At 44.8% G+C, this 26,940-nt stretch overlaps 1 protein-coding gene across 2 annotated transcripts in view; it reads right to left on the bottom strand.

Annotated features, from left to right (window-relative positions):
• Positions 1–14,624, bottom strand: part of SCARA3 (scavenger receptor class A member 3) — a 37,467-nt gene extending 22,843 nt beyond the window's left edge. The window contains exons 1-4 of one of the 2 annotated variants that reach the window (XM_060250636.1): positions 14,273–14,624; positions 13,877–13,926; positions 2,639–2,695; positions 1,954–2,073 (exon numbers count right to left, since the gene is read on the bottom strand). In XM_060250636.1, coding sequence (XP_060106619.1) covers positions 1,954–2,073; positions 2,639–2,695; positions 13,877–13,883 — 184 coding nt within the window. In that variant the 5' untranslated portion in view covers positions 13,884–13,926; positions 14,273–14,624. Of the gene's footprint in view, positions 1–1,953; positions 2,074–2,638; positions 2,696–13,876; positions 14,100–14,272 lie in introns of those variants that run through there. The other variant, XM_060250630.1, reaches the window with a different exon arrangement.
• Positions 14,625–26,940: the final 12,316 nt, after the last annotated feature.

Below are 26,940 nucleotides of genomic sequence, written 5' to 3'. Positions count from 1 at the left end.
CAGTATGACTTTGGGGCACACGATCTCAAGAGGCGAGTGGCTTCTCCTTGCCCAAAATAACAGAGTGCAAAAGGCACATGCTGGATTTCTTCAAACAGCAGGAAGTCTTGTCCCAGACCAATAAATAGTCCTCAGGCTGGGTCACCAATTGTTCCAATTATGCCAAGTGGTTGTGGGTGGTCTTAGCTTAGACCTTCTTGGGGAGTCTGATAGGAACTTGGATTCTCCAGCAGGCTGCTAGGTTAGCAAGCAAGAAGCTGCACGCAGGCTCTAAATTTGTGGGCAAAACCTTCCTATAAAAAGCTCTTTGGTGCAGACTGAATGCATAGAGAGGATGGAGAGGTCAGCTAAGGAAGGCATGGCATTCCTTGCTCTCTTCCGACAGCAGTCAAGAGCTTAATAACTTCCTCCAATGAAGATTTGTTCCCTGGGGCAAGGGTTCACACATCAACGGGGTATCCCGGTGATAATGTATTAGCAGTACCTGGCAAAGGGGGCATATTAGCATAGGAACAAAGAGTCTATCAAGGAGCTTGCATATACAAACTGAGTCTCTTTAGTCTTTTGAGACTGTCTTTAATGAATCAGTTCACTGGGCCATCCAACCCAGTATCATTGGCTGCAGGGGTCCCAATTTGGTATCCATGGGCACCATGGCTTCTGCTGAAATTTCCCTTGGTGCCTGCTGAGCTTTTCAGAAGGGCTTGTTATTGGCTGCCCTCATTAAAGCGAAGGTGGTTTCCACTGGAGCATCAGGAGGACTGGAGCATCTGGGCTTTCCTTACTCAGTGTGAGGTTCCATTCCCTTTTCAGGCTTTCCTTCTTCCTAGGTGGTTTGAGGAGGTCTTTGACTCCCCCTCCTGTGGAAACCTTTTTGGATAGGGTTGCCAATCCCCAGGTGGTGGAGGGAATCCTACAGTTTGGAGGCCCTTCCCCTGTTTCAGGGTCATCAGAAAAATGTGTGTGTGTGTGTGGGGGGGGGGTGAAATGTCTGCTGGCCACTCCATTATTCCCTAAGGAGACCGATTCCCATAGGATATAATGGAAAATTGATCCATGAATATCTGTGGCTCTAGGGGTGGCTGTTTTTTGAAGTAGAGGCAACAGATTTTCAACTTAGCAGCCAGTGCCTCTCTTCAAAACACCCCCAAGTTTCAAAAGATTGGATCAGGGATCCAGCTCTAGGGGCCCCCATCATTTCCAGTGGAGAGAAGGCATTTAAAAGGCATGCAGTTCCTTTAAATGTGATTGCCAGAACTTCCTTTGGAGTTCAATCATGCTTGTCACGCCCTTGCTCCTGGCTCCACCCTCAAAGTCTCCTGGCTCCATCCCCAAAACTCCCAGATATTTCTTGAGTTGGACCTGGCAACCCTATTTTTGAAGATGGCACTCACCATCCTCTCTCAAAATTCTAAATGTTCCCACAGGGTCAAAAAGGTTGGGAAATTCTGATCTACAGGGACTGGCTGCCATTCTACAGAGTCTCTGGTGTGGAAAGGTGCGTCTGAAAACCTGCTCCCTGGAAGCCTTTAAAAGGGAGGGACCAAACCTGAGACCTTGTGCATGCAGGGCAAATGTTGAGCTACAAAGGGCTGTTAACCTGTTAATCTTGTCACTAACCAACTAGATCTGGGGTAGAATGGTGTCTCATGGGTGGGGGCTGATTGCCATCTTGTAATTGGCTGGGGCTCTTTCCAAAAATGCTGTGAAGCTAGTCTGTGAATAAGGGTGAGCATGTGTGTGTGTCTCCACCCTGGAAAACCATGGGAAAGTAATGTTTTGCATTTGTTAGGTTGGTGCTCAAGGTGCTTGACTCCTTCTGTAATCTTTGGATGTCTGAGTGTGGTTAGCAAGGTCTCTTTCTCCTCTGCTTTGCCTGGAATCCAATGCCAGAAGCAAAATAAGCAAAGAGGGGCAGCTCTAAATACACAACTGGCACACCCTGCAACTCACCCAAGGCAGCCAAAACAGCCACAACGATGATCAGCAAGACGACAAAGACATACAGCACCTTCACAGATGTCTGGAGGGTCAACGTCTTCTCACACTGACTGCAGTTTGTTCTCATCCGGCCTGGGGGAGGGGAATATGAGGCAAGAATGGGGAATCATTGCATGTCAGAGTGCCCATGTATACTTCTAGCATATACGTTTCATCCTGTGCTAGGTTTTACATTTTAACTTTCTAAAAACTGCGAGGAGGGTTGCATGCCCACCAGGAGACCCAATTACTTTGAACCAGCCTCTTTGTAGCATTCACCCTCCCTATTGGTCTGTTGCATATATAAATTGGCCTGATGAATGTACACCTCCTGCATCTGATGAAGGGAGTTCTAACATGGCTTCCAACCTGGAATTGTGATCTAAACTCTGCACCTTGGCTTTCTCTAAGACATTACAAGGGATTTTGGGGATTTGCTCTTAGACAGAAGTCTCATTTCTGAATGCCCAAAGGGTTGCTTGTACAATCTGGAGTTACTAGAACAAGTATTATTCACTCACTATCAAGCCAGCAGTAGAGCCAATGTGAGAAGGGGATTGCCTGGGAACTTGTAAAAAGGTCAAGGGAAAAGAGAGAGATATCTTTCCGACATTTCTCACTCTTAGAATAAAAGAAATGAGCAACCAAAGGTCCTTACCATTCGGCCGGTATCTGAAGGATGGCATCTCGTCTTCTTCTCCAGAGAAATCTTCTTCTAAAATAATGATGATGATAATGATAATGATAATGATAATGAAGAAGAAGAAGAAGAAGAAGAAGAAGAAGAAGAAGAAGAAGAAGAAGAAGAAGAAGAAGAAGAAGAAGAAGAAGAAGAAGAAGAATTACCAATTAAAATAGGATGCCATTAACTTCCCCCTTTAAGAAGACCTATCATTTTAACTGGACTTTGCTTTCTGGGGCACTATTACTACTTTCGAAATCTACTGCTTTTTTTTTTAGGCAAGTGTTCATCTGTGCAATCTTATGCAGGGCTACTCCAGTTGATTCCAGTGGGCTTAGATGGTAGGGACTCTGCATAGGATTGAATCACAATTTTTTTATTTGCACCCTGCTTTTTCTTGAAGGAGACTAGGACAGTGTACACAGCTCTCCTTCCCTCTGTTTTTTCCTCACAAGTCTGTGAGACAGGTTAGTCCAAGAGATAGTTTCAGAGGTCTGCAGTAGAACAGCTAGAACAGGGGTGTCGAACTCATTTGTTATGAGGGCCAGATCTAACATAAATGTGACCTTGTTGGGCCAGGCACACTTACATGCTCTGCTTGCTTCTCTTTAGGGGAAGGATGGTGGCTCAATAGTAGAGCATCTGCTCGATAAGCAGAAGGTCCCAAGTTCAATCCCCAGCATCTCCAACTAAAAAGGGTCCAGGCAAGTAGGTGTGAAAAACCTCAGCTAGAGGCCCTGGAGAGAGCCGCTGCCAGTCTGAGTACACAATACTGACTTTGATGGACCGAGGGTCTGATTCAGTATAAGGCAGCTTCATATGTTCATATGTTCAGGCCATGTATGTCATGAAATGTAATGCCAGGTAGGGGATATATAAACTTTATAAAAGAAACAGACAAACACACACACTCAGCCTAATCCACCTCCCTGGCTGGTGGAGCCTCAGCCAACAGAAGGAAGAGAGACCTGACTCAGTAGCTTTGCTGTGCAATTAAGAGAGCCTGGCAAAGCAAGCTCTCCCTCTCCCACTTCCTCCCCAAGGGAGGAGCCTTAGCCAATGGAAAAAATAGTGTCTTTGCTTCTCTGTGGCTCCTGCGTGATTGAGCAAGCCTGCAAAGCAAACTGTGATGCAGAAGGAAGCGATTGAGCAAGCCCTGCAAAGCAAGCTGTGATGCAGAAGGAAGCAAGAGAGGGAGAAGGAAGCAGACAACAGTGAGTTGCTCACGGGCCTGATAGGAGCCCTCCGGGGGCCTGATTTGCATGTTTGACACCTCTGAGCCTCTGAGCTAGAGAGACCAACAAGATTTTCAGGGTATAAGCTTTTATTTTATTTTATTTTATTATTTTTGACTGCCCTTCCCAAAGGCAAGGGTTAAGGGGGGGTTCACAACAAAGTACATTTCAAAAACAATTAAAACCAAGTCAAATAACACTAACATGAATCTGATAAAGGGAGGTTGGACTCTCGAAAGCTTATACCCTTAAATTCTTGTTGGTATCTATTTATTTTTTTGTTTTAATTTATTGTATTCAAATTATATTCTGCCCTATCTTGCAAGAGGACTCATAGTGGCTCACAACCTATGATAAAACAATAAATAATTCACAAAAACATCAAATTATTTCATTAGAATAAGTTACTTAAAATAATACGTGATGGCAGCTTGACAGTTCCTAATGACAGTGCGTTCTGGCAACAATGTTAGGGTGGGTGCTTTTTCTCAGAATAACCAGAATCAGCTGGTGGTGGCATCATGTTGGTTGGTGCTACTGGACTCGAATCTAGCTAGGTTGAAAGAGAATGACTGGCCCATGCTTCATGACAGAGTAAGCATTTAAACCCAAGTTTGAAGGACATGTTTTAAAATGACCAGTAGTTTTCTCATTTAAAATGCTAGTAAAGAAGCAAAATGAAAGGTAAACTCAAGGGTAAATGGCCCTGAGGCAAACTGAGGCTCCATAAACCTGCAGTTTGCGTAATCTGCTTGAGCCCTGGCAGCTATACACCACCAGCTTGGTCTTAATGACATTCTTTGTTTTAGCTTAACATAGTCTTAATGTTCTGGCTTTATTGCATGTTGCCTTTAATGTCTTTAAAGCAAGAGGAGATAAATAAACAAATTAGTACATTCAATAATCCAGGCTTTGTTTACTGGGTACCAAAAGAAAGGAAACATGAAAAAGACTGAGATGGATGGGAAGAAGAAATGCAGGGATGATCATGTCCAAAGCTATGGCAATTTCAATGCTTGCGTTATATTTTCCTGCCCTTTTAATGCACATGGTTTCATATTTTCATTGCAAAACATCTTTTCACTTTTATTTTTTAATTTTTTTTTAAACTTTAAATTTTTTATTAATTTTTCCAACCATAACCAACAACCTTAATACATACTCAACAACAAAACAATTACAATAAAATACCTACATTATATTCATGGCATAATTGTCATTAATATTAAGTAGAGCACCTCTAGACCCTTCTATCATTTCACAATGTTACATATATCATCCAAATTTCCAATACATTATCATTCATTATATAACCTGGGATTTATAAAAGGAATCTTCAATAATATGAGAAATTAATATATTTTTTTGGAATATGCTTTTCAAAATCTTCTTCTGAATTTATATAATTAAAAAAGGGGAACCATTTCTCAACAAAATTATTGTTCTTCTGCTGTATATCTAATACCCTTATTTGTATGGCTAATTTATCTAAAGCTGCTACTTCCCATATTTTGGTCATCCATTGTTGTTTGTTAGGGGACACATCTCGTTTCTTTTCACTTTTATTTTTAATTGCATTATTTTTGCTGCCTTGGCAAAAGTCATGGCTATCCCTATGGAAATCCATGGCTTTTGTTCTCAGAAACCAGGGGCAACGAAAGCTGGACTAGCATAGTCTTATATTGTGGCAGGTCATAAGAGCATAAGAGCCCTGTTGGATCAGACCAGTGGTCCACACAGTGGATCAGACCAGTGTCTCACACAGCTGCCAACCAGTTCCTCTCAAAGGCCAACAACAGGACAAGGAGGTCAAGACCTCCTGGCTCTGGAATTCATAGTGCCTCTGAATAGGGAAGTTCCCCTTAGACACCATGGCTAGTAGCCACTGATAGACAAACCTCCATTAATCTAATACCCTTTTAAAGCTGCTTATTCCTCTGGCCGTGACCACATGCTCTTGAGGTGAATCCCCCTTTTAATCAGTCTCTGTATAAAGAAGTATTCCCTTTTTTGTCCATCCTGTACCTACTGCCCATCAGTTTCATTGGATGCTCTGAAGTTCTAGTATTTTGAGAGAGGTGCAAAATATTCTCTTCAACCCAGGCATAATATTATAAACATCTATCATGTCTCTCTTTTCTAAAGTGAAAAGTCCCAGACTCTTCAGTCTTTCTTCATAGGGAAGGTGCTCCAACCTCCTAATCATCTTGGTTACTCTCTGCTCTTTTTCCAGCTCTGTGATGTCCTTTTTTGAGATACAGTGACCAGACCTCTACACAGTACTCCAAAGGAGCTAGTTAGAGATGAGTGGGTGGAGGAGGGAAGGAGGGAGGGGGGTGGGGAGGGAGAGAGAGAGAGAGAGAGAGAGAGAGAATCTATACTCTTACAACTATTGGATTAATTGAGCAAACTTCTGCTGGGTTTGCTCCTAGACTCTTAATTATAGAGCAGGGAGAAAGGGGCTAGATTCCAGTTCTTCAGAGCAGGGCTGTTAATGACTTCCATTCAATATTTATTTTGCCTTAGAGCTTTTATCCGGCCACATGGCTCCATAAAGCCCCCAGGGCAGCTTAATATATACACACAAAACAAAGAATAAAAACTTTGTGTAACAAAACCAAACAGAGCTAAAATCTGATATCTTCAATAATATAAATGATCAGCAGCAAACCACATCCTAAAATTTAATAAACAAATCTCTGTTGCCAGTTACACATCCAGACCAAATACCTTCTGGTTCTAAGAAATCCTTCATGATCCCTTTAAAACTAAAAGCCCAGCTAGCTTTGAGGAGGGAGTTCCAAAATGGGGCTGTGCCACCACAGAAAAGGCCCTGCTTTTTAAAAATCCTTGCCAGTCTCACCTTAACTAGAGGTTTTTGAAGTAGGGTTCCATCTTTTGATCTTAGCACATGGGCCAGGGGCTGATACAGGCAAAAGGGGTTCCTTTTGTAGATGTTTCTCCTCACATCCTATGATAGCCAATCTCAAAGGAGAACTCCATCAATTGCTTCTTCACCCATTATTACAGTGCTGATGGAAGAAGCAGCATCTAGTGTGGCACAGGAGCGCTTTGACATGCTCAACTTGGGCAACCCCATTCAGAAGTGAGGCATGTTTTCCAGAGCCGGACTGACTTTGCCTTTCAGAGTGATGTTTTCCTAGGTGCAGGTGGCCTCCCGTTCTGCAGCAGTCCAGCTTTTCATGTGGGATTAGATCAGAATTACAAACAGGTATGCAAAGAACCTTGTGTGTGTTTCGGCATCTGAGAGGTTTCCTTAGATCAACAGCTTATAAAACTCTCAGTTCCCTTTACGTAAACAACAGAGGCTGTAAGGCGGGGGGAGAAGGGGGAGGGCATCCAGGTTCAAGTTATTTTCCAAAGCAGGAAAACTGCAGTCTGACTTTCTCTCTCTTTAGAGGATACATCACAGTGGAGTGAAACAAATATTTACCATCTCAAGGGATTAAGGTGAAAATGTCAAAAATAAGGGGCACCTTGGAGGTGTATGTGTGGAGGTGTCTAAGACAAGAGATGCCCATTAAGCTCTGTGGAAGAAGACTGGAATCATGGGTAATCACCATGTCCCATGTCATTCAATTCCAATTCAATTTGATGAAGACTTCTGTGTAACACTGATACTTGCATAAGCTTCCATTAAAACATATTCCTCCCCCTTTATTGTTTGAGCCCAGTGACACCACAAGAATCTGCACCAGTCATTCCCAAACTTGTGATATCCAAGGCACTAACACTAACTGTATAAGGTACATTCATAAGCAGCATTGTTCCCGAATTAAAATTGAAGACACTTCGCTCTTACATCCCCCAAAACAGACACAGTCTGGATAGGAGGGGTCATAGCTCAAGAGCAGAGCATCTGTTTGGCATGTCAAAGATTCTAGGTTCAATCCCTGGTATATCCAGTTGAAAGGACCGGGTGGTAAATAAGTGATATGAAAAACCTCTGCCTGAGACCCTGGAGAGCCGCTGCCAGTACTGACTTTGATAGACCAGTGGTCTGATTCAGTTAAGGCAGCTTCATCTTCATGTGTACATGATGAAAGCAGAAGCACTAGCGATCCTCAGAACAGCCCACTTTATGAGTCACTGTACTGAACATGCTTCCAGGTGGAGGCAAACAAGGCTAGAATAGTGACTCATTCGAAGACAAAACAGGCAACCTCCTCAGAGGAAAGGGAAGCCTGTATCATCTCTACAGTGTGAATCAGTGAATGATCCAACTGAATCCAATGCAGATGATTACACAGCATCAGAGAATAGCAACTGATTGGAAAAGGTCAGAAGGAGAAGGGAGGGACTGTGGTCAGATTGTCCACAGGGCCAAACAAAAAGGTCCTGAGTCTTAAAAGAGGTTTAAAGCAGGGGAATAGGCAGCTGAAGTGTTGCAAGGCGTGAAGGTAAACAGCACCATATAGTAATCAACAGTCCATTAAGCCTCTTCTTCCCCAGGCATGTCTCTATGGTAGAACACCTGCTTTGAATGCAGAAGGTCTTCGGTTCAGTCCCTTTCATCTCCAGTTTCAAAAGATCATCATGAGCAGGAAGAATGAAAAAAGAACCACTTTTCTACCTAGACAGCTGCTGTCAATGAGAACAGACCAAATTAGGCTAAATGAGCCTGAATGGCCTGACTTTGTATATGGCACCTTTGCAGGTAGTGAACCATGCAGAAAAACAGCAGGCAGAGCCCTCTGTGGATGGCTTCTTTGACAGCTCATAGGAGCCTGCAGTTGGTTAATTCATTCTCATGACACACCAGCAGTTCTCTCAGGCATGCTGGGCTGTCCGCTTTGGGAGTAGTCAGTCCATATCAGCTGAAACCTCAAAAAGAAGCAATCATATTTCTGGCATTTGCAAGATGGATCATCTCAGCAGCAAAAAGCACTGGATGTAAGGCATTTGTAGGCGCCTGCACTGCTGGATGATCGGTCAAGCGAGCAAGATAAACCTTTGAAGAGAATAGCCATGTGTGTGTGTGTGTGTGGGGGGGAGAATTCTGGGAAATACTAAACATGAATATAGGCGGGGCACTGAACATGAACAGCAAATGGGAGTGGGAGGAGGAGGAGGAGGAAGAAGAATTGTATTTATACCCTGCTCTTCACTACTTGAAGGAGTATTAGGCAGCTTACAATCACCTTCCCTTCCTCTCTCCACAACAGACACCTTGTGAAGTATGGTGGGGCTGAGGGAGCTCTAAGAGAACTGTGACTGGCCCAAGGTCAGTGGGGAAACAAACCCAGTTCTCCAGATTAGAGTCCTCAGCTCTTAACCACTACACCACACTGACTCTCTCATGAAACTGAGCTAGCTGGAGTGAAGTATGCATTGGTGGGGGAAGTGCATATGAGCAGGGAGTGTGGCAATGGACATGGGAGGGGGGCCTGGGCACTTTCTGCCCAGGACCCCCCCAAAAGTGAAACTGTCTCAATGCGGGGAATCCAGAGCTAAAGTACTCCTGTCCTAAGAAGGTAAAGGCAGTCCCCTGTATAAGCACCAGTCATTTCTGACTCTGGGATGATGTCACATCATGATGTTTTCATATGGGGTAGTTTGGCTTTGCCTTCCCCAGTCATCTACACTTTCCTCCAGCAAGCTGGGTACTCCTGTTCTACACTCAGCTTAATTAACACAACATGGTTATGGGCCCAGCAATCTCCAAAAAGGGAACGAGTTTGTCAGGCAACATTGCAATATTCATTGTGTACCCATTCTATGGCCTGCTTAATAAGTGCAATGACTTCAAGACAGAGTGGGAATACCGCCCCCAGGTTTCGAATACTTCTTTATTGCCTTTGCAAAGTTCATCTTTACGCTTATTACCTGACCCTAACCCAGAATTAAAACAGAGCTTTGCATCTAGTATTTATTGATGCTGGGGAGCTAACTAGCAATCATCCTAGGTCCAAACAGGAGGTGTACCTTACTTCAAAGGCCTTTGTATACAACAGCTGACTGTAATTCTATAATCACTTAGAAAGGAGAAATCCTGCAATCAGGGACAGGGGAAGGAATGCAAAGCTTTTGGATGCCTGACCACCCTTTGAGCAGTGGTGCAGATGCAAAATAAACAATCATGTATTAAATTCCATGGGTTTCCCCCTCAGGTTTCTCCAGAGCATCAAAAGCTGCTATAATATCCAAGAACAGGTTAGAGTGGAGAAATGTTTGGGGTGACTGCTGTCACTGTGTGCTATCATGTGACTTTTAATGGGGAAGTGACATCACAGGACATGACATAACAATATGACATTACATCCTTGCTAAGCACCCCTCAATCTCCTGGCAACCCTAGCACTGGAAGGAGACATTTCACCAGCACTGTGGTGCTGTAAAGCACAGTTCAAGAAGGATGCTCCAGAATCCAGATGCTGAGATGCAGTTCATGGTTCACAGTGTGTGCCTTATGAAGGAATTATCATCCTCTCTACACCATGACACAGGATCCTGAAGCACCTCCTATCTCACTGCTGCCTTTCAAGAGTATGAGAAATAGTTAATATAAATCTTTAAAAATAAGTTTTAATTTACTTTTAACATAATTGCCTTTTCTTGAAGTGCATGGCTTGGCTAGTCTGTCAATGTGCCTGCTTGCAGAACTTTGTGGCTGAAGGGATGTTCATTCTCTGCCCTGTGGCAGGGGAGTATTTGGCTGCTTCCAGCACTGTTTAGTACAGCCTTTGGACCTGTGTCAGGGAAATCCCACTGCATGCTTTCCAAAGGTAAACACCCTAACTGTCTTTCTGGCATCAAAGTCATGCTCTCTCTCTCTCTCTCTCTCTCTCTGTATGTTCTGATTTTCTCTTTAAACACTAATGACCCAAGATTTTTTGCAGCCCCATAGACCTAGCCAGATGCTTGAAAAACTCCACCTACTCATGCCCCATCATGCATTAGAAGGGGGCAGCTCTCAAGGTAGGGTTGCCAATCCCAAGTGGGAACAGGGGATCTCCTGGTTTGGAGGCCCTCCCCCTGCTTCAGGGTTATCAGGAAGTGGGGGTGGGTGGGAAATGTCCACTGGGCACTCCATTATACGCTATGGTCCCCACAGAGTATAATGGAGAATCGATCTGTGGCTATCTGGGGCTCTGGGGCCCCCTGTTTTTTGAGGCAGAGGTACCAGATTTTCTGCATAGCATCTAGTTTCAAAAAGATTGGACCAATGAGCCCCAAAAGAAGATGCCCCCATTCTCCATTATTTCCAATGAAGGGAAGACATTCAAATGGAGCATAGTCCCTTTAAATATGGTGGCCAGAACTCCCTTTGAAATTCAGTTCAATCGTGCTTGTCACAACCTTGCTCCTGGCCCTACCCCCAAAGTCTCCTGGCTCTGCCCCCAAAGTCCCCAGATATTTCCCGAGTCAGACTTGGCAACCGTACCCCAAGGCTGCTAATCAATCAGACTTTATGAAGGAGACCCCAAACCTGACAATAAACTCCTGGACATGATCAAGGCAAACAGTACAGGGTGAAAGGAAAGGAATGGTGATTTGTGCTATGGTTCAGCAGAGGCCTAGAGAAAAGCACAATTTGGAACCATGGAATCAGCTCATGGAGAGGATGGAACTTGCTGAAAACCTTAACAGGAGGGGGGTGGGGAAAGAAATAAAGCACACATTTGATGAGCATCCAGAACCTTTCTGGCCCAAGAGAAGATTTCAGCGGCACTTCTGCTATTTCCTGCAGAAACCCACCAATAATGTGGAGTCCCAAAAACATCAGAGCTGGGAATATCCATTTTTCTCCCTAGTTTCAGGCCCACAATGGGGAGCGTTGGTGCTAAATGATGGGTTTTTACATGCTGGAAAACTTTGTATTTGTTTTCATGGAAATGTGTTCTTTCTGAAATCTGAGACGCAGTCTCTCTTGATCTTTGAAGTCAGACCAGGAAGGAGAGGGAGGGGGACATCATGCCCTGAGGACTGTGGGCTGGAAAGCTCTGCCACCACCACCACTATTCTCTCCTTGCCTCTCCCAGGAGCTCTTCGCACTCTTGGTAACCCCAAATTCCCCCCCTTTCCAGCCAGTCCTTCCCAGCCTATATAATCTCAGGTTCCTCCCAACCCTGACACCAATTCCTTACTATCTCCTCCAGTCCCTTCCCCCTACCCGTGCCTGCACCCACAATGCATTTCCCTCCAGCATTTGAGGGAGAAAAACAGATATTCTTGTTTTGTATTGTGAACACACATGATCCACGGTATAGCAAGCCACTTGGGAAGAATCTTTCCAATATGAACTTCAAAAAGGATATTATAGCATTGGAGAAGTCCAGAAAAGGGCAACTAGAATGATTAAAGGGCTGGAACACTTTCCCTATGAAGAAAGGTTGAAACGCTTAGGACTCTTTAGCGTGGAGAAACGTCGACTGCGGGGTGACATGATAGAGGTTTACAACATAATGCATGGGATGGAGAAAGTAGAGAAAGAAGTACTTTTCTCCCTTTCTCACAATACGTATATGTATATATATATATACACACATATATATGTATGTATATATACACACACACACAAATAAATAAATAAATAAATAAATAAATAAATAAATAAATAAATAAATAAATAAATAATATTTTTTTGCCACTGTGTGACACAGAGTGTTGGACTGGATGGGCCATTGGCCTGATCTAACATGTTCTTAAAGCCCAAATTTTCTTGCAATCATGACTGCGTATCTCTGTACCCATCTTCAGGGCTGACCGAGACATTTCTGTGTTCACAACAGAAGTGCTGTACAATGTGATAGGTATGCCCAGGGTTTCTCGGACATAAAATGCTGGGTGCAATTCTGGGATCATGCGAAGTTTGTGCACAGGTTGAGTCTAAGGCAGCCAAAGATTTCAATCAAATTTCAACACACAGAGAGACAAACAGCTCTGTTGCAAACCTCATAGAAAGTTGCTCATGAACACTACTTTTTGTGACAGCTAAATGAAACCTCCACATGCAGAGGCAATATACCTCTGACTGTCATCTGAGGGAGAAACAGCAGAAGGCTGTTGCATTATTACTTTGCTTGCAAACTCCCAGAGAAATCTAGCTGAGCACTGTTGGAAACAGGATGCTAGACCAGATGGACCCCTAGTCCGATCCAGCAGGACACTTAAGTATTTGCACACAGCTCCTATTTATTTCAAAGTGGGCCTCCCACCAGAGAACTTCCTATTGGATTTTCCCATAGAGTCACACCACCATAGCCAAGCATCCTGCTCTGTTCTAGGGCTGTGTAACCTGCACAACCTGGACACAGGGTTATGAAGCTAGGGTTGCCAACCTCCAGGTAGAGGCTGGAGATCCCCTGGGATTACAAGTGATTTCTATGTGACAGGGATCGGTTCACCTGGAGAAAATGGCCACTTTGAAAGGTGCACTCTATAGTGTCATACCCCGTTGATGTTGCTCTCCTCCCCAAACCACACCCTGCTCAGGCTCCACCTCACAAGTCTCCAGGTATTTCCCAGCCTGCAGCTAGAATCAACCTTCTCACACGCCACCACTGACAGCTTCTGAAACTCAGCAGCAACACTACAATGCCAAACCCTGATGCACACACATCTGTTTTGTACATGTGCACACCAACAGCAAGGCATGTGTAAAAACAGAAAACCCTTTCTTAAAAATACCCCATTTGCCCCCAGTCAACAGGAAATCACTGTCTGGAACAGCTGTGTGTTCTAATCCTACCTTTGTCTTAAACTTACAATCGCTTCTCCCCTTCAGTAAAATGGACTACCTAAAGACTTCTTGAGGGCCTAATCATCCACTGAATCCCCTGGGACAGGAATATTTTGAGGGCAGTCAAACTTCACAGTCACTTTCCAGGTTCTTTTGTGATGCTGCAGCTGCTCTGGACATGAAATCCCTTGGACCGGCCCTGGATGACTGACTACCCATGTATTGCTCTTGCCATAATGCACCCCTGCCAGCCCTCCCACCTGAAAACAAGCTTACCTTTCATAATCCTCTTGCCGAGGAGTCCTGCAGCCAAGTCCAGGGTGCTTCTAGTGGAACAAACAAGGTACAGGATTGAGGCTGGACCCTCTCTGGAGCAGGCCTCCAAGCCAGACGCTAATTCTGCCAGATGTCTCTTATCATAAAGGATGGATCTCAAAGGGTTGCTCTACATTCCACAACATCACAGCTGCACTGAACCCAGCAGACACGGCTCAGAGAAATTAACATCACAGCTCTGGAGAACGAGACAGCTATTCCCCCCTCCCTGTGAACGCTCCACCTCCCAGCAATCTGGAGAATGGACTTCACAGTTCTGTAGAGCACTGCTAACATGATTTTTGTAATGCTGCACCCAGCGATGCTAACAGCCTCACTGCAATCACCCCTACTCACCCTGTCACTGCTCCATGAAGGTGGCAGTGGTGTCTGTCCTCCACACCAGCATCCCTCGCTTTCTTTCTGGAGTTCCCCAAGCGGTCTTCTTCTTCAGTGTGCAGACAGCACGCTGCCGGCCACACTCCCTTCTTTCTCTCTCTGGGTTTTGGGCTGGAGCCCAAACAAACTTCCTTGATATTTCAAAACAGGGCAAGTGGCTTCGCTGTGTGCCGGCCATCTCCTGCCGAAGTCTCCACTCCCATGGCTGCTGCCCCCAATCTGGGGGTGGGGAGGGTTGCGAGGCAAAGAGGCTTTGGAGCCTTGCCGAGATATGTGCTGCTCCCTCCCTCCAACCCTAATTGCTAACAAATGTCCTTTTTACCCATAGCAAACAGGGAAAGGAAGCAAGGAGGGGTGGGGAAGCGGCAGGCAGGTTGTAAGAGCAGCGTGGCTGGAGGCACATGGGAGGCCTGTTGGAAAGCTGGGCCCCGGAGGAGCTCATTTCTGGGCACTGACATGAAGAGATGCTGAAGACCGCAAGTGGGTTGTAGTGTCTGAAGAGATGTTCAGATGTGTTCCTTGGGGGCGCTATAGTTGGGATAAAGGACATCGTGTCTGTGCAAATGTTATTTTGCCCTCCGCTCTTGGTTCAACATCAGGCATTGGGCGGCACGTCCCCACAAGTGAACACAAATATTTAGCAAGGGGGAACTCACCTCTCTGAGCACATAACTGCATGGGAAGCTGGTTGTGTCTGTAGTGGCGAGCCAAGCAAGGAGTGGGATTTAACTGGGCGTAGATTTGTGGTCAAATTCACTCCGCAATGACCGGTGTTCTAAGTGGGAACACACAGACACCCACAGAGAGAGGTAGAATTGCATTTTACTTAATGGCTGCCCACTGCTCAGTCTCCGTTTGCCATCTATAAACTAGGAATAACTGACTTGCCCCACACAATAATGATTGTAAATGTGCTGAGTGGTTGTTTCCTATAACTGAGTTGGGTCTCTTTGGAGCATTGTAGGCTTAGACTTATGGTATCTGGGTAAGGCATTTTTTATGTATTTGTGTATGCATTTAATTGAAGGCAACAATGGGAAAGTACGTGGCCTGGCGCTCTCTCACTCTCCCCACTCCCTGGAAAAAAACCCAGGAGGCTTCGAAACTGTAATTTTTTGCCATCTGTAACTGGGAATGTTTGTACTGAATTGGTTTAATGTTGGGTTTAATTGTTGTTGGTTCCAATCTAGGTTGTGTATCATACATTGTTGTAAGTCGCCCTGAGCCCTGCTTGCAGGGAATGGGTGGCCAATAAATCCAACAAAATTAAATTAAATAAATTTTAAAAAATGTACAAACATTAAAAGTCTATGTAGAAGCAAGAGGGCAATCTTACAGGGCAGCTGATTCACTGTTGGTGCGGTCACACTACACTAAATAATGTGTTTTACGTCTGGATTTTTACTGTGTAAGAATAGCAAAAAGAGAGATCACATATACATCAGAGAGATTACATATCCCGAGATGTTCTATCCAACTCTCTTTTTTCTGTCTCCAAAACATTTCTTCCCTCTCCCCTTAGCTGGAAGGTCATTTTCTCCAGGCTCTGATAGATGCTTGAGACAGACATCATATCCTAACAATGGTGGTGGCAGAAAGTGGTGCCAACTTATGGCAGTCCCATAGGGTTTTGAAAGCAAGAGATGTCCAGAGGTGTTTTGTCATTGCCTACCTTTGCCTATCGAGGAGGGACGGTGGCTCAGTGGTAGAGCATCTGCTTGGTAAACAGAAGGTCCCAGGTTCAATCCCTGGCATCTCCAAAAAGGGTCCAGGCAAGTAGGCATGAAAATCCTCAGCTTGAGACTCTGGAGAGCTGCTGCTAGTCTGAGTAGACAATACTGACTTTGATGGACCAAGGGTCTGATTCAGTATAAGGCAGCTTCATATGTTCATATGTACCTTTGCATAGCAACCCTGGCCTCTCATCCATGTATGAACTAGGGTCAGCCTTGCTTAGCTTTCAAGATTTAATGAGATCGGGCTAGTCCTGGCTATCCAAGTCAGAGCTTTCCTTACAATGGGGAATATCAACCTGAGCCACTAACCTAACGAAAGAGTGGTCAGCTGGCATCTACAGCATTAGGCTGACAATTGAATTCCTCTGTATTGTAGGGATATGACCAACTTCATGATGGGGCGAGAAGCCTCTCTTGAAACTGACCTACATGAAGGTGCTTTATACCAACTCAAACCCATCACAATTAGGCTATCAAGGTCAATATTGTCTATTGTGACTGGCAGCAGCTCTCCAGGGTAGAGATCTTTCCCATCACCTACTACCTGGTCGTTTTAACTGGAGGTTCCGGGGACTGAACCTAGGACTTTCTGCATGCTAGGCAGGTACTCTGTCACTGTGCCATGGCCTACCTTCTCCCACTTGACTGTCCTGCTTGAAAGTCATATTTTGAAGAGAAGGTCCTCACCCAGCCACCGTACAAACCCTCTCTCATCACTGGCATTATTATATAAACAAACAAGTATCATATCAATCAACACATCAAGAAGCACTGGTGTATTGGATATGGATCCAAACTTTTGGGAGCAGAAGAGATCTTAACCAAGTAGATCTTCCCCTGCTTTCCCCTCCCAACAGCATCCCCACCACTGCATCCCTGGAAAAATCATGTGCTGAAGTTCAGGAGCCCCTCAAACAAAATGCACTACAGGCTGCAGTGAGGATGAGGCAAAATGTCTCCCCACCACCCTGCTTACCCAACAGAGGAGCTTTGGAGTGCTGTTGTGGAAAGGCAAAGCCCTATTTGCACAAATTCCTTCCGATCACCTAATACAGCATCCAACCCATACATGAATATGTGTAAGCACTCTTGCACACATACACACACAGACACACACTACATAAATAGAGATGGAATTTTTATCATGGGATAGCATTACTAAGTACTTCCTGAAACCAAGAGATTTGCAGTAAGATTATTATAAGAATATCCTGGGTTCTCAGATTACAAGCCAAATATCCAATTAAAAAACAAACCACGCCACATAACTTAAAAAGTTACTGGGATCCAGATGCAGCCTTTTAGAACAGTCTGAAAACATGATCATTTTTAAAAAACTACAGTCACTGACCCGGAGGAAGGGGAGAATACACAGATATTCTTGCAGAGTATTTTTTTTTCTCCTGTGTGTTAAGTGCTGTCATGTGACTTGCTGTTTATGGCAACCCTATGAGTTAATAATCTCCCAAACATGCTATTGTTAACTCGCTTGCTGAGGGCCGTGATTTCTTTGATTGAGTCAGTGCATGTAATGTTGGGGCTTCCTCTTTTCCCACTGCCTTCAACTTTTCTGAGCATTACTGTCTGTTCCAGTGATTCTTGTCTTCTCATGTGACCAAAGTACAATAGCCTCAGCTTAGTCATTTTAGTTTCTAGGGAGAGTTCAGGCTTGAATTGATCTAGAACCCATTTATTTGTCCACAAAACTCTCCTCCAACGCATTTCAAATGAATTCTCTCTCCCCCCCCCCCCCACGCCAATATCTTCTTAAATGTTTTTTGGAATCACAAGTCTAGGAGAAGGACAATGTTATCCCTCCAGGGAGGTCAGATTGCTTCTCATCCAGTTATCACAAGCCAGAGCTTCCCTGGTTGATCAGGCTTAGGTGGACCTTGGGTTACAACTTGTGGTCTATGGAAAAGCATCTGTTTGTTTTATGTTTCATGCCAACTGGACCAACACAAAGGATTCTGGGATAAAAATGGCAGCCTAGAGTACAGAGCCACACAAGTCCAGAGAAATGAGGCAGGGTGGATGATGCACATGAAACCATTGGTCCATTGTGGTTAGGACTGTCTAGTCTTACTGGCAGCGGCTTTACAGGGTCTCAGGTTGAGGTCTTTCACATCACCTTCTGCCTGATAGGTTTTTTTTTAAACCGGAGATGTTGGAGCAACTGAACCTAGGACTTTTTGCGCACCAAGGAGGTTGTCATGATCCTGGGCTGGTGAGGCCCACAGGCTCCAGAGAAGGCTGCCTAGGAGTTACTAAAGAAAGCCTATGTCTCCCAGGATCCCCTCTGTCCCTCTGACTGGGTGGTAAGGTTTTGGAGGGAAACTAGCTCAGAGAGGGGTGTGACCTGGGAGGAGAGCATAACAGGGCCAAGCATAGACAGGGTGTGTTCTCTTTGGAAAAAGCTGCAGGAGAGATCTCTTACACAACGGGGTGATTTGGTATTAGAGTAGGGAATGCCTAGTTAGTTGCATCAGGGCTTCTGTTTATTTGCACCCACCTTTACTGTATATTTCACTGTTTTTACCCACTTATTATTTGAGCTGTAAATAAACTGTTGTATTGCTTGGGTCCTCACATCTCCTTGGTCACAATTAACGGGTAATAACGAAGACAAGGGTGGTAGGGTGCTCTGGGCCCTCCCATGCAGACCCTTACCAGAGTGGTGGCAGCCAGTAAAGGCCCTCCTAGGCCCCTGCTGTGTGACAGAGGTGCTCAATCACTGAGCCATGCCCCCCTTCGCCATACAAGCAGTTGATTCTTCTAAAGTCCAGCAGAAAGATTAGGGTAGGGCTGGAGCGTAAGGAACTAGGAGGAAAATGGATGGAATCAGGTTGTGACCCATATGGCCAGAAGTCTCCATGCCTGGTTCTTTGGGAGCCATCATGAAACATCCCAGACTAGAGAGAGCAGTGACTGAAGGGAAGGCTAACAGGCTAGTGAAACTGCTTTTTCTCGCTCCTTGCTCGTTCTAGCAGTGGACAGCATGTGCCTGCTGCCCTCTGGTGGTGAGAATAAGGAGATCCAGTAGAAACAGACCACAGGCATACCTCGGCCACTGGCTTACTCAACACCCTCTTCTCTGTCCCCTTGTCATATTGAGCAGTCATCCAAAAGGTCAGAGTTTCTGCCACAGAGGTGAGGGGTGGCTTGGGAAGGCCCAAGAGCAAGATAGGCTGCTGGGCCCCTGCAAGACCACAAGCCAGAACACTAAAAGGAGCTTGACCCTGCTTTCTCCTGGCCACCAGTCCCACCCCCTCACCCCCCCCCCCCCCCCGCACAAGGGACCCACTAGGAATTTTTAATTTAAAAGGCTAGTCTTTCCCTGCATTCCAGTTGCTGTAGAACAAGAAACAAAAAGGGACAAAGAAGAACCCCAACACAAAGGCCTTTTATTAAAGCAATCAGAATAACACAAGACAGGAAGGCAAGTGTTTTGTGCATTATTCTGTCTCTGGAAAGACCTGCCATGACTTGAGCCAAGTGGAGCAGCCAGGGGCCAGTCTAATTAACACAGCTCCATGCATCTGACAAGGCAGGTCCTAGCCCACAGCTAGGAGTGACCCTAGAAAGAGCCCTGCAGGATCACACCAAGAAAATGTCCCTCTAGTCCAGCATTCTGTTTCCATCCCACAAGCAACAACGCTGGAAAACATATACCTACCCATTTAGGAGACTTCAGCTAATGCGACTAATGAAGAGGTTCTGTATGGTGGAAACCTCTGCTGCAATAGCAGTGCGATGATCCTCCTAGGAAAATGTGCACATCAACTCAAAAGCCCACGTCTGTAAGGAACAGCTAGAAGAAACTCTTCTTTTGGCTGCAAGAGATTTTCTTGCGCATCCCTCTGGAAGAAACGTGCTCCTTTTTAAGGCCCCACAGGATTCGTTTTGGTTTTGCATCAGCAAACCCGGCACAGCTACGCTTCTGGAATGTGTCCCTAATTAACACATTGTCTGCTTCTTTGTTCTACAAGGCAACAGACATGACCTGGAAAATGGCAGTTTTGAAATGGCTACTTCCCCAGCCTCCACGAAACTTGAAGAAAGGATCCTGTGGATAAGAAGCCTGGAGCTTCTGCTCCCCAATATAGGAAGAGGAAGGTGGCGGTGATTGGAGACTCCTTGCTCAGAGGGGTGGAGCCCAAAGTGTGCTGACCAGACTTATCATCCCGAGAGGTCTGCTGTCTGCCGGGTGCACGCATCCAGCACGTGACAGAAAGGATTGGAAGACTTATCAAGCCCACGGATTACTATCCTTTCTTGTTGATCCACGTGGGAACATCCGTCACAGCCCTGAACGTATTAGAAAAGACTATATGGCTCTGGGTCAGAAGGTGAAGGAGCTGGGTGCACAGGTTGTGTTCTCGTCAGTGCTTCCTGTTGAAGGCTGTGGCTTAGGACAAGAAGAAGAATACTTCAAATAAATGACTGGCTACATCGATGGTGTTGTCAGGAAAGATTCGGATTTTTGGACGGTGGCTTACACTTTCGAGATGGTGGTCTTCTATCGGGAGATGGTTTGCACCTTACGGCAGTAGGAAAAAGGGTGTTTGGTAACAGCCTTGCTAACCTAATAAGGAGGGCTTTAAACTAAATTGTATGGGGGAGCGAGACAATAATTCAAAGCCTTGTATGATGCCAGAAATGGGATAAGAACATTAAAGATTTGCAAAGAGTGGCACATATACTAGGTAATGTTAACTTGCAGGATTGTACGGAAACTAAACCCTTGGGATGCATAAAATGTGGATTCTGATGTCTCTACACTAATGCACAGAGTATGGGAAGAAAACAGGAGGAACTGGAAGTCCTAATAAAGGATGGAGACTATGACATAATAGGCCTTACTGAAACTTGGTGGGATGATACTCACAACTGGAATATTAGGACTCAGGGGTACAACTTATTTAAAAGGGACAGGCAAATGAGAAAGGGCGGAGGTGTAGCAGTATTTGTGAAGGAGGTATATACTTGTGAGGAAATATGTGAATGAGCATGGCAGCTCAGTTGAGAGTCTCTGGGTAAAAATAAAAGGAGTAAGAAACAACAGTGATATTATTGTGGGGGTCTGCTATAGACCACCAAGTCAGGCAGAGGACTTGGATGAGATACTTCTACAGCAGATTGCAAAGTTCTTCAAGAGAAGGGATACCGTGATCATGGGAGATTTCAATTACCTGGAAATCTGTTGGAAGTCCAACTCTACTAAAAATGAAGAGTCAAATAGATTCCTGACTTGTCTTGCTGACAACTTCCTTTTCCAGAAAGTGAAGAAGGAGACAAGGGGATCTGCTATCTTGGATTTGATTCTCACCAAGAAGGAAGAATTGATTGAAGAAGTGGAAATAGTGGGCACCCTGGCAGTAGGGACCACGTGATTTTGGAATGTACAGTCTTAGGAAAGGGAAAAGCTATACATAGTCAGACTTATAGGTTGGACTTCAGAAAGGCAAACTTTGATAAAGTTAGAACTATGCTGGGTAAAATCCCATGGTCAGAAATACTTAGGAGGAAGGGGGTTCAGGAGGGGTGGAAATACTGAAAGTGCAATCGCAGATTCCTGTGAGAAGAAAAAATTGAAAAAGCCTAAAGAAGCCGAAGTGGCTCCATAAACAGCTCTCTAAAGACTTGAGAAATAAAAAAAGACTTTTTTAGGAATTGAAAGGAGGGCCTTATAACCAAGGATGAATTTAAACAAATCACCAGTGCTTGTAGAGAAAAAGTTAGGAAAGCTAAAGCTCAGTATGAGCTTAGGCTGGCCAAAGATGCCAAAAACAACAAAAAAGAGCTCTTTTCTTATGTTCAGAGTAAGAAAAAGAGCAAGGACATGTATGCCCATTGCAAGGACAAGGAAGTGAAATTGTAACGGATAATGAAGAGAGGACGGAACTGCTCAATTCCTACTTTTCCTCAGTCTTCTCTTCTGAGGGAAATGGTGCTCAACATGGCAAAAACAGAACATATAAGGGGGGTATGAAGTTCCAACGTGGGATCAGCATAGGGGTAGTACATAAACACCTAGTTTCTTTAAATGAAACTAAGTCCTCAGGGCCAGAAAAATTGCATCCAAGGGTTCTAAAAGAGCTTGCGGATGTAATTTCTGAGCCTCTGGCTATTATTTTTGAGAATTCTTGGAGAACAGCAGAGGTGCCGGAAGATTGGAGGCGGGCGAATGTTATCCCCATCTTCAAAAAGGGGAAAAAAGAAGATCCGGGTAACTACCAATCTATCAGCTTGATGTCTATACCTAGAAAAGTTTCAGAACAAATCATCAAGCAGTCGGTCCTGGAACATTTAGAAAGAATGGATGTGATTACTAAGAGCCAGCATGGTTTTTTCAAGAACAAGTAATGTCAGACTAACCTGATCTCTTTTTTTGAGAAAGTGACTACCTTGCTGGATTGGGGGAATGATGTAGACATCGTTTATCTTGATTTCAGTAAGGCTTTTGATAAGGTTCCCCATACTATCCTTGTTGACAAGTTGGTAAAATGTGGTTTGGATTCTGTTACCGTTAGGTGGATCTGTAACTGGTTGACAGATCGCACCCAAAGAGTGTTTGTGAATGGTTCCTCATCCTCTTGGAGTGGAGTGACAAGTGGAGTGCCTCAGGGATCTGTCCTGGGACCTGTTTTGTTCAACATCTTTATCATATATTTGGATGAAGGAATAAGGGAATGCTTATTAAATTTGCAGATGATACTAAATTGGGAGGGGTTGCAAACACAGAAGACAGAAACAGGATACAGGATGACCTTGATAGGCTGGAAAACTGGACTAAAATCAATAAAATGAATTTTAACATGGATAAATGTAAAGTTCTGAATTGGAAAATTGGAAAAATCCAATGCATGGTTATAGGATGGGGGAGACTTGTCTTAGCAGTAGTATGTGCGAAAAGGATCTAGGGGTCTTAGTGGATCATGCACTAAACATGAGTCAACAGTGTGATGCGGTGGCTAAAATGGCAAATGCAATGTTGGGCTTTATCAACAGAAGTATAGTATAGAAGCAAATGCAATTTTGGGCTGTATCAACAGAAGTATAGCGTCCAGATCACGTGATGTGATGGTATCGCTTTACTCTGCTCTGGTAAGACCTCACCTGGAGTATTGTGTTCAGTTTTGGGCACCACATTTTAAGAAGGATATAGACAAGCTAAAACGAATCCAGAGGAGGGCGACGAAGATGGTGAGGGGTGTGGAAAGGTTGAAAGAGCTGGGGATGTTTAGCCTGGAGAGGAGACGGCTGAGAGGTGATATGATCACCATCTTCAAGTATTTGAAGGGCTGTCATATAGAGGATGGTGTGGATTTATTTTCTGTGGCCCCGGAAGGTAGGACCAGAACCAATGGGTTGAAATTAAATCAAAGGAGTTTCCAACTCAACATCAGGAAGAACTTTCTGACCGTTAGAGCGTTTCCTCAGTGGACAGGCTTCCTCGAGAGGTGGTGGACTTATTTATATTTATATCCCGTCCTCCCCTATCGGGCTCAGGGCAGCTGGTTGGATATCCCAGTTGAATATCCCAGGGACTGGACCTGGGACCTTCTGCATGCTAAGGAGATGCCCCTTTAGTCCTATGGAGTAAGTCTTGCTAGATTCAAATATATTTATTGCTAGGTAAACAAATATAGGATTGTGCTGCACAGCTATTTCCACAAATGACAAACTAAAATTGATTTAGTGAAGATGAACATACATGAAACTGCCTTATACTAAATCAGGCCATTGGCCCATCAGGAGCAATATTGTCTACTCAGACGGACAGTGACTCTCCAGGCTCCCAGGAGAAGCATTTTCCCATCGCCTTCTGCCTAGTCTTTTTTAACTGGAGATGACAGGGATTGAACCTGAGACCTTCAGTGTGCAAAACAGAAGCTCTTCCACTGAGCCAGACAGCTCCTCCCTGTACATATTTCCAAAACATCTCTCTTTTCTGTTAGATCTACTTCAAATTCTTTCCTAGTAACATGCTGAAAAGTATTCATTCAAATGCCACCATGAGCTCCAGTTTAGCTGAAGCATGTGTACAAACGCACCGTCTTGCTTGAGCTCACACAATGGAGCTGCTCTGCCCCCTTCCCTTCCTGCACAGAGTGTAACTAAGGATTCCTGGTGTGAAACACACTCTGGTTCCCTGTAACAGAGGCAATTCAGCTGGGTGCCTGCATTCCTACACCACAGGGAGCTGGAGTTTATTTCAAAACCAATAATATTTAATTGGGCTCTGCATGAAAAGTGGGGCGGGAGGGCAGGGACTGATGTGTGTGAACAAGGCAACGAACAGTGTTCCTGCCCCAGCTTTGGCTTATTTATACTTTGTTGTGACATTTGAATGCTTGGCACGGAAAGCATTTTCGCATAAAGACTATACAGTTTTCTCTTTCCACATTAACAATGATCAATCCCCCGTTCACCATGGCCATTTTGGCACTTGAAAAGACACAAGTGTGTGTGTGTGTGTGAGTGAGCTCTGCACTATGGGCCTGAATGGCTTCAAAATGGTGATGGCAAACTTGTAAGAGCATAAGACCAGTGGTCCATCTAGCATCCTGTCTTACCACTGTGTAAGTGTCTAGCATCTATCCAGGGCTGGTCCTAGACTGCCTGGCATCCTAGGCAAGGCTAACTTCTGGCGCCCCCCCCCCCCCCTTGATAATGTCACTGAGTCACATGGGGGTGCCAATTCAGAACCCTGAAGACTGGCACCCTAGACAATTGCCTAGTTTACCTACAGGTGGGACTACCTTGGTGGGAACATGTGCAGCCTAGGCTGCTGGACCTGCACTGGCTGCCGATAGTGTACCGAGTTCGCTATAAGGTGCTGGTTATTACCTTTAAAGCCCTATATGGCCGAGGACCTGCCTACCTTAGGGACTGCCTCTCCGTATATGTTCCTCAGAGAGCACTGAGATCTAGTTCTCAAAACCTTTTAAAAGTCCCTGAACCAAGGGAGGTTAGATTGAAAACAACGAGGGAGCAAGCCTTCTCAACAATGGCTCCCCAATGGTGGAATCAACTTCCAGAGGAGGTGCGAGCCCTGCGAGACCTAAATCAGTTTCGCAGGGCTTGCAAAACTGCCCTCTTTCAGCTCGCTTTAAGATGAAACCCGGGAAATGACATCTAGCCATCCTATACATAGTCTGAACTGTAGCACCGAAATTTATAACTTATAATGGTTTAACTGTCTATCTAATTTTAACTTAATTTATGAATGTAATTTAACTATTTTAATTGTTTTATATTAATGATTGTATTTTACCGTAATCATGGTGCATACCATGTCTTGTTAGCCGCCCTGAGCCTGCCTTTGGTGGGGGAGGACGGGATATAAAAATAAATTTATTATTATTATTATGGTGGAGCCAGCCCTGCATCTATCCTGTCTCATGCAGTGACCAACCAGTTCCTCCACAGGCCAACAACAGGCTACAGAGACCAAGGCCTCCCAGTGCTGGTCTTCAGAGGTTTAGTGCCTCTCAACATAGAAGTTCCCCTCAGTCAGCATGGCACTGATAGACCTAAATTCCATGAATCTGTCTAATCCTCGTCAAAAAAACTTGGCTATTCCTGTGGCCATCACCACATCTTCTATCAGCAAATTCCGCATTTTAATAATTATCTGTATAAAGAAGTATTCCCTTTTGTCCATCCTGAGCCTATCACTATCAGCTTCATTGGATGCCCTCAAGTTATAGTATTTTTGGAGAAGGATGAAAATTTCTCTTTGTCAGCTCTCTCCAACCCATGGCCCGAGCTTGTTATGTTGAGTTTAATGCTAGGGCTTCCACACTTGTCCATAGCAGCAAGTGCAACACTACTCTGGCATCCAACAGGGCAACACGGCTGAAGCTTTAGAGAGCCAGAGTTCAATTCCTGAGATGCATTACCAGATTCAGAGCACGAGCAGCTCAAAGGATATTTGAGCCTTATATATCAAAACTCTAGAATTGTGTGGCACCTTCAATACTAACAAAATGTTCTTCAGCACTTCAAATGAACTCACTTCATCTGATACATTAAATTCAAGATCTCAATCTGCCGTGACAAAATAGACAAGATTAGTGTGTCAGTCTACTGGACTGGAGAGACTTTAGATGAGAACTGGGTTCAAATGTGTCTCGTCAGCTGTAAACTCATTGGGAGGCTTTCTTTTAATATAAAGTCCCTAGGATTGGGAAGACCAGCATATTTCCATTCTGCCACAAAACTCCCTCTCTCAGCCTAACTGCCTCACATAGGGTTGTTGTGACGCAGAATGGTAAAGCTGCAGTACTGCAGTCAGAGCCTTCTGGTCACGACCTGAGTTCGATCCCAGTGGAAGCTGGTACAGGTAGCCAGCTCCAGGTTGACTCAGCCCTGTAAAAAGTCAGCCGTGAAAACAAACGACTGGTGCTTGCACATGGGACTATCAGTTTGGCGTAGTGGTTAAGTGTGCGGACTCTTATCTGGGAGAACCGGGTTTGATTCCCCACTCCTCCACTTGCACCTGCTGGAATGGCCTTGGGTCAACCATAGCTCTGGCAGAGGTTGTCCTTGAAAGGGCAGCTGCTGTGAGAGCCCTCTCCAGCCCCACCCACCTCACAGGGTGTCTGTTGTGGGGGAGGAAGGTAAAGGAGATTGTGAGCCACTCTGAGACTCTTTGGAGTGGAGGGCGGGATATAAATCCAATATCTTTTTCTTTACTTTTTTTAGAAGATAAAATTGGTTGCCAGGTGGGGCCTCAAGATCTCCCACTTTTACAACCGATCTCCAGCTGGCAGAGACCAGCTCCCCTGGAGAAAATGGCTGCTTTGGGTGGACTTTGGCATTGTACTATGCTGACGGCCCTCCCCTCCCTTCTCCAGGATCCAGTCCCCAAAGTCTCCAGAT

The sequence above is a fragment of the Heteronotia binoei genome, chromosome 1, assembly GCF_032191835.1.
Source record: "Heteronotia binoei isolate CCM8104 ecotype False Entrance Well chromosome 1, APGP_CSIRO_Hbin_v1, whole genome shotgun sequence".
In the NCBI taxonomy this organism is placed as follows: domain Eukaryota; kingdom Metazoa; phylum Chordata; class Lepidosauria; order Squamata; family Gekkonidae; genus Heteronotia; species Heteronotia binoei.
This window is presented reverse-complemented; position numbering and strand designations above follow the sequence as displayed.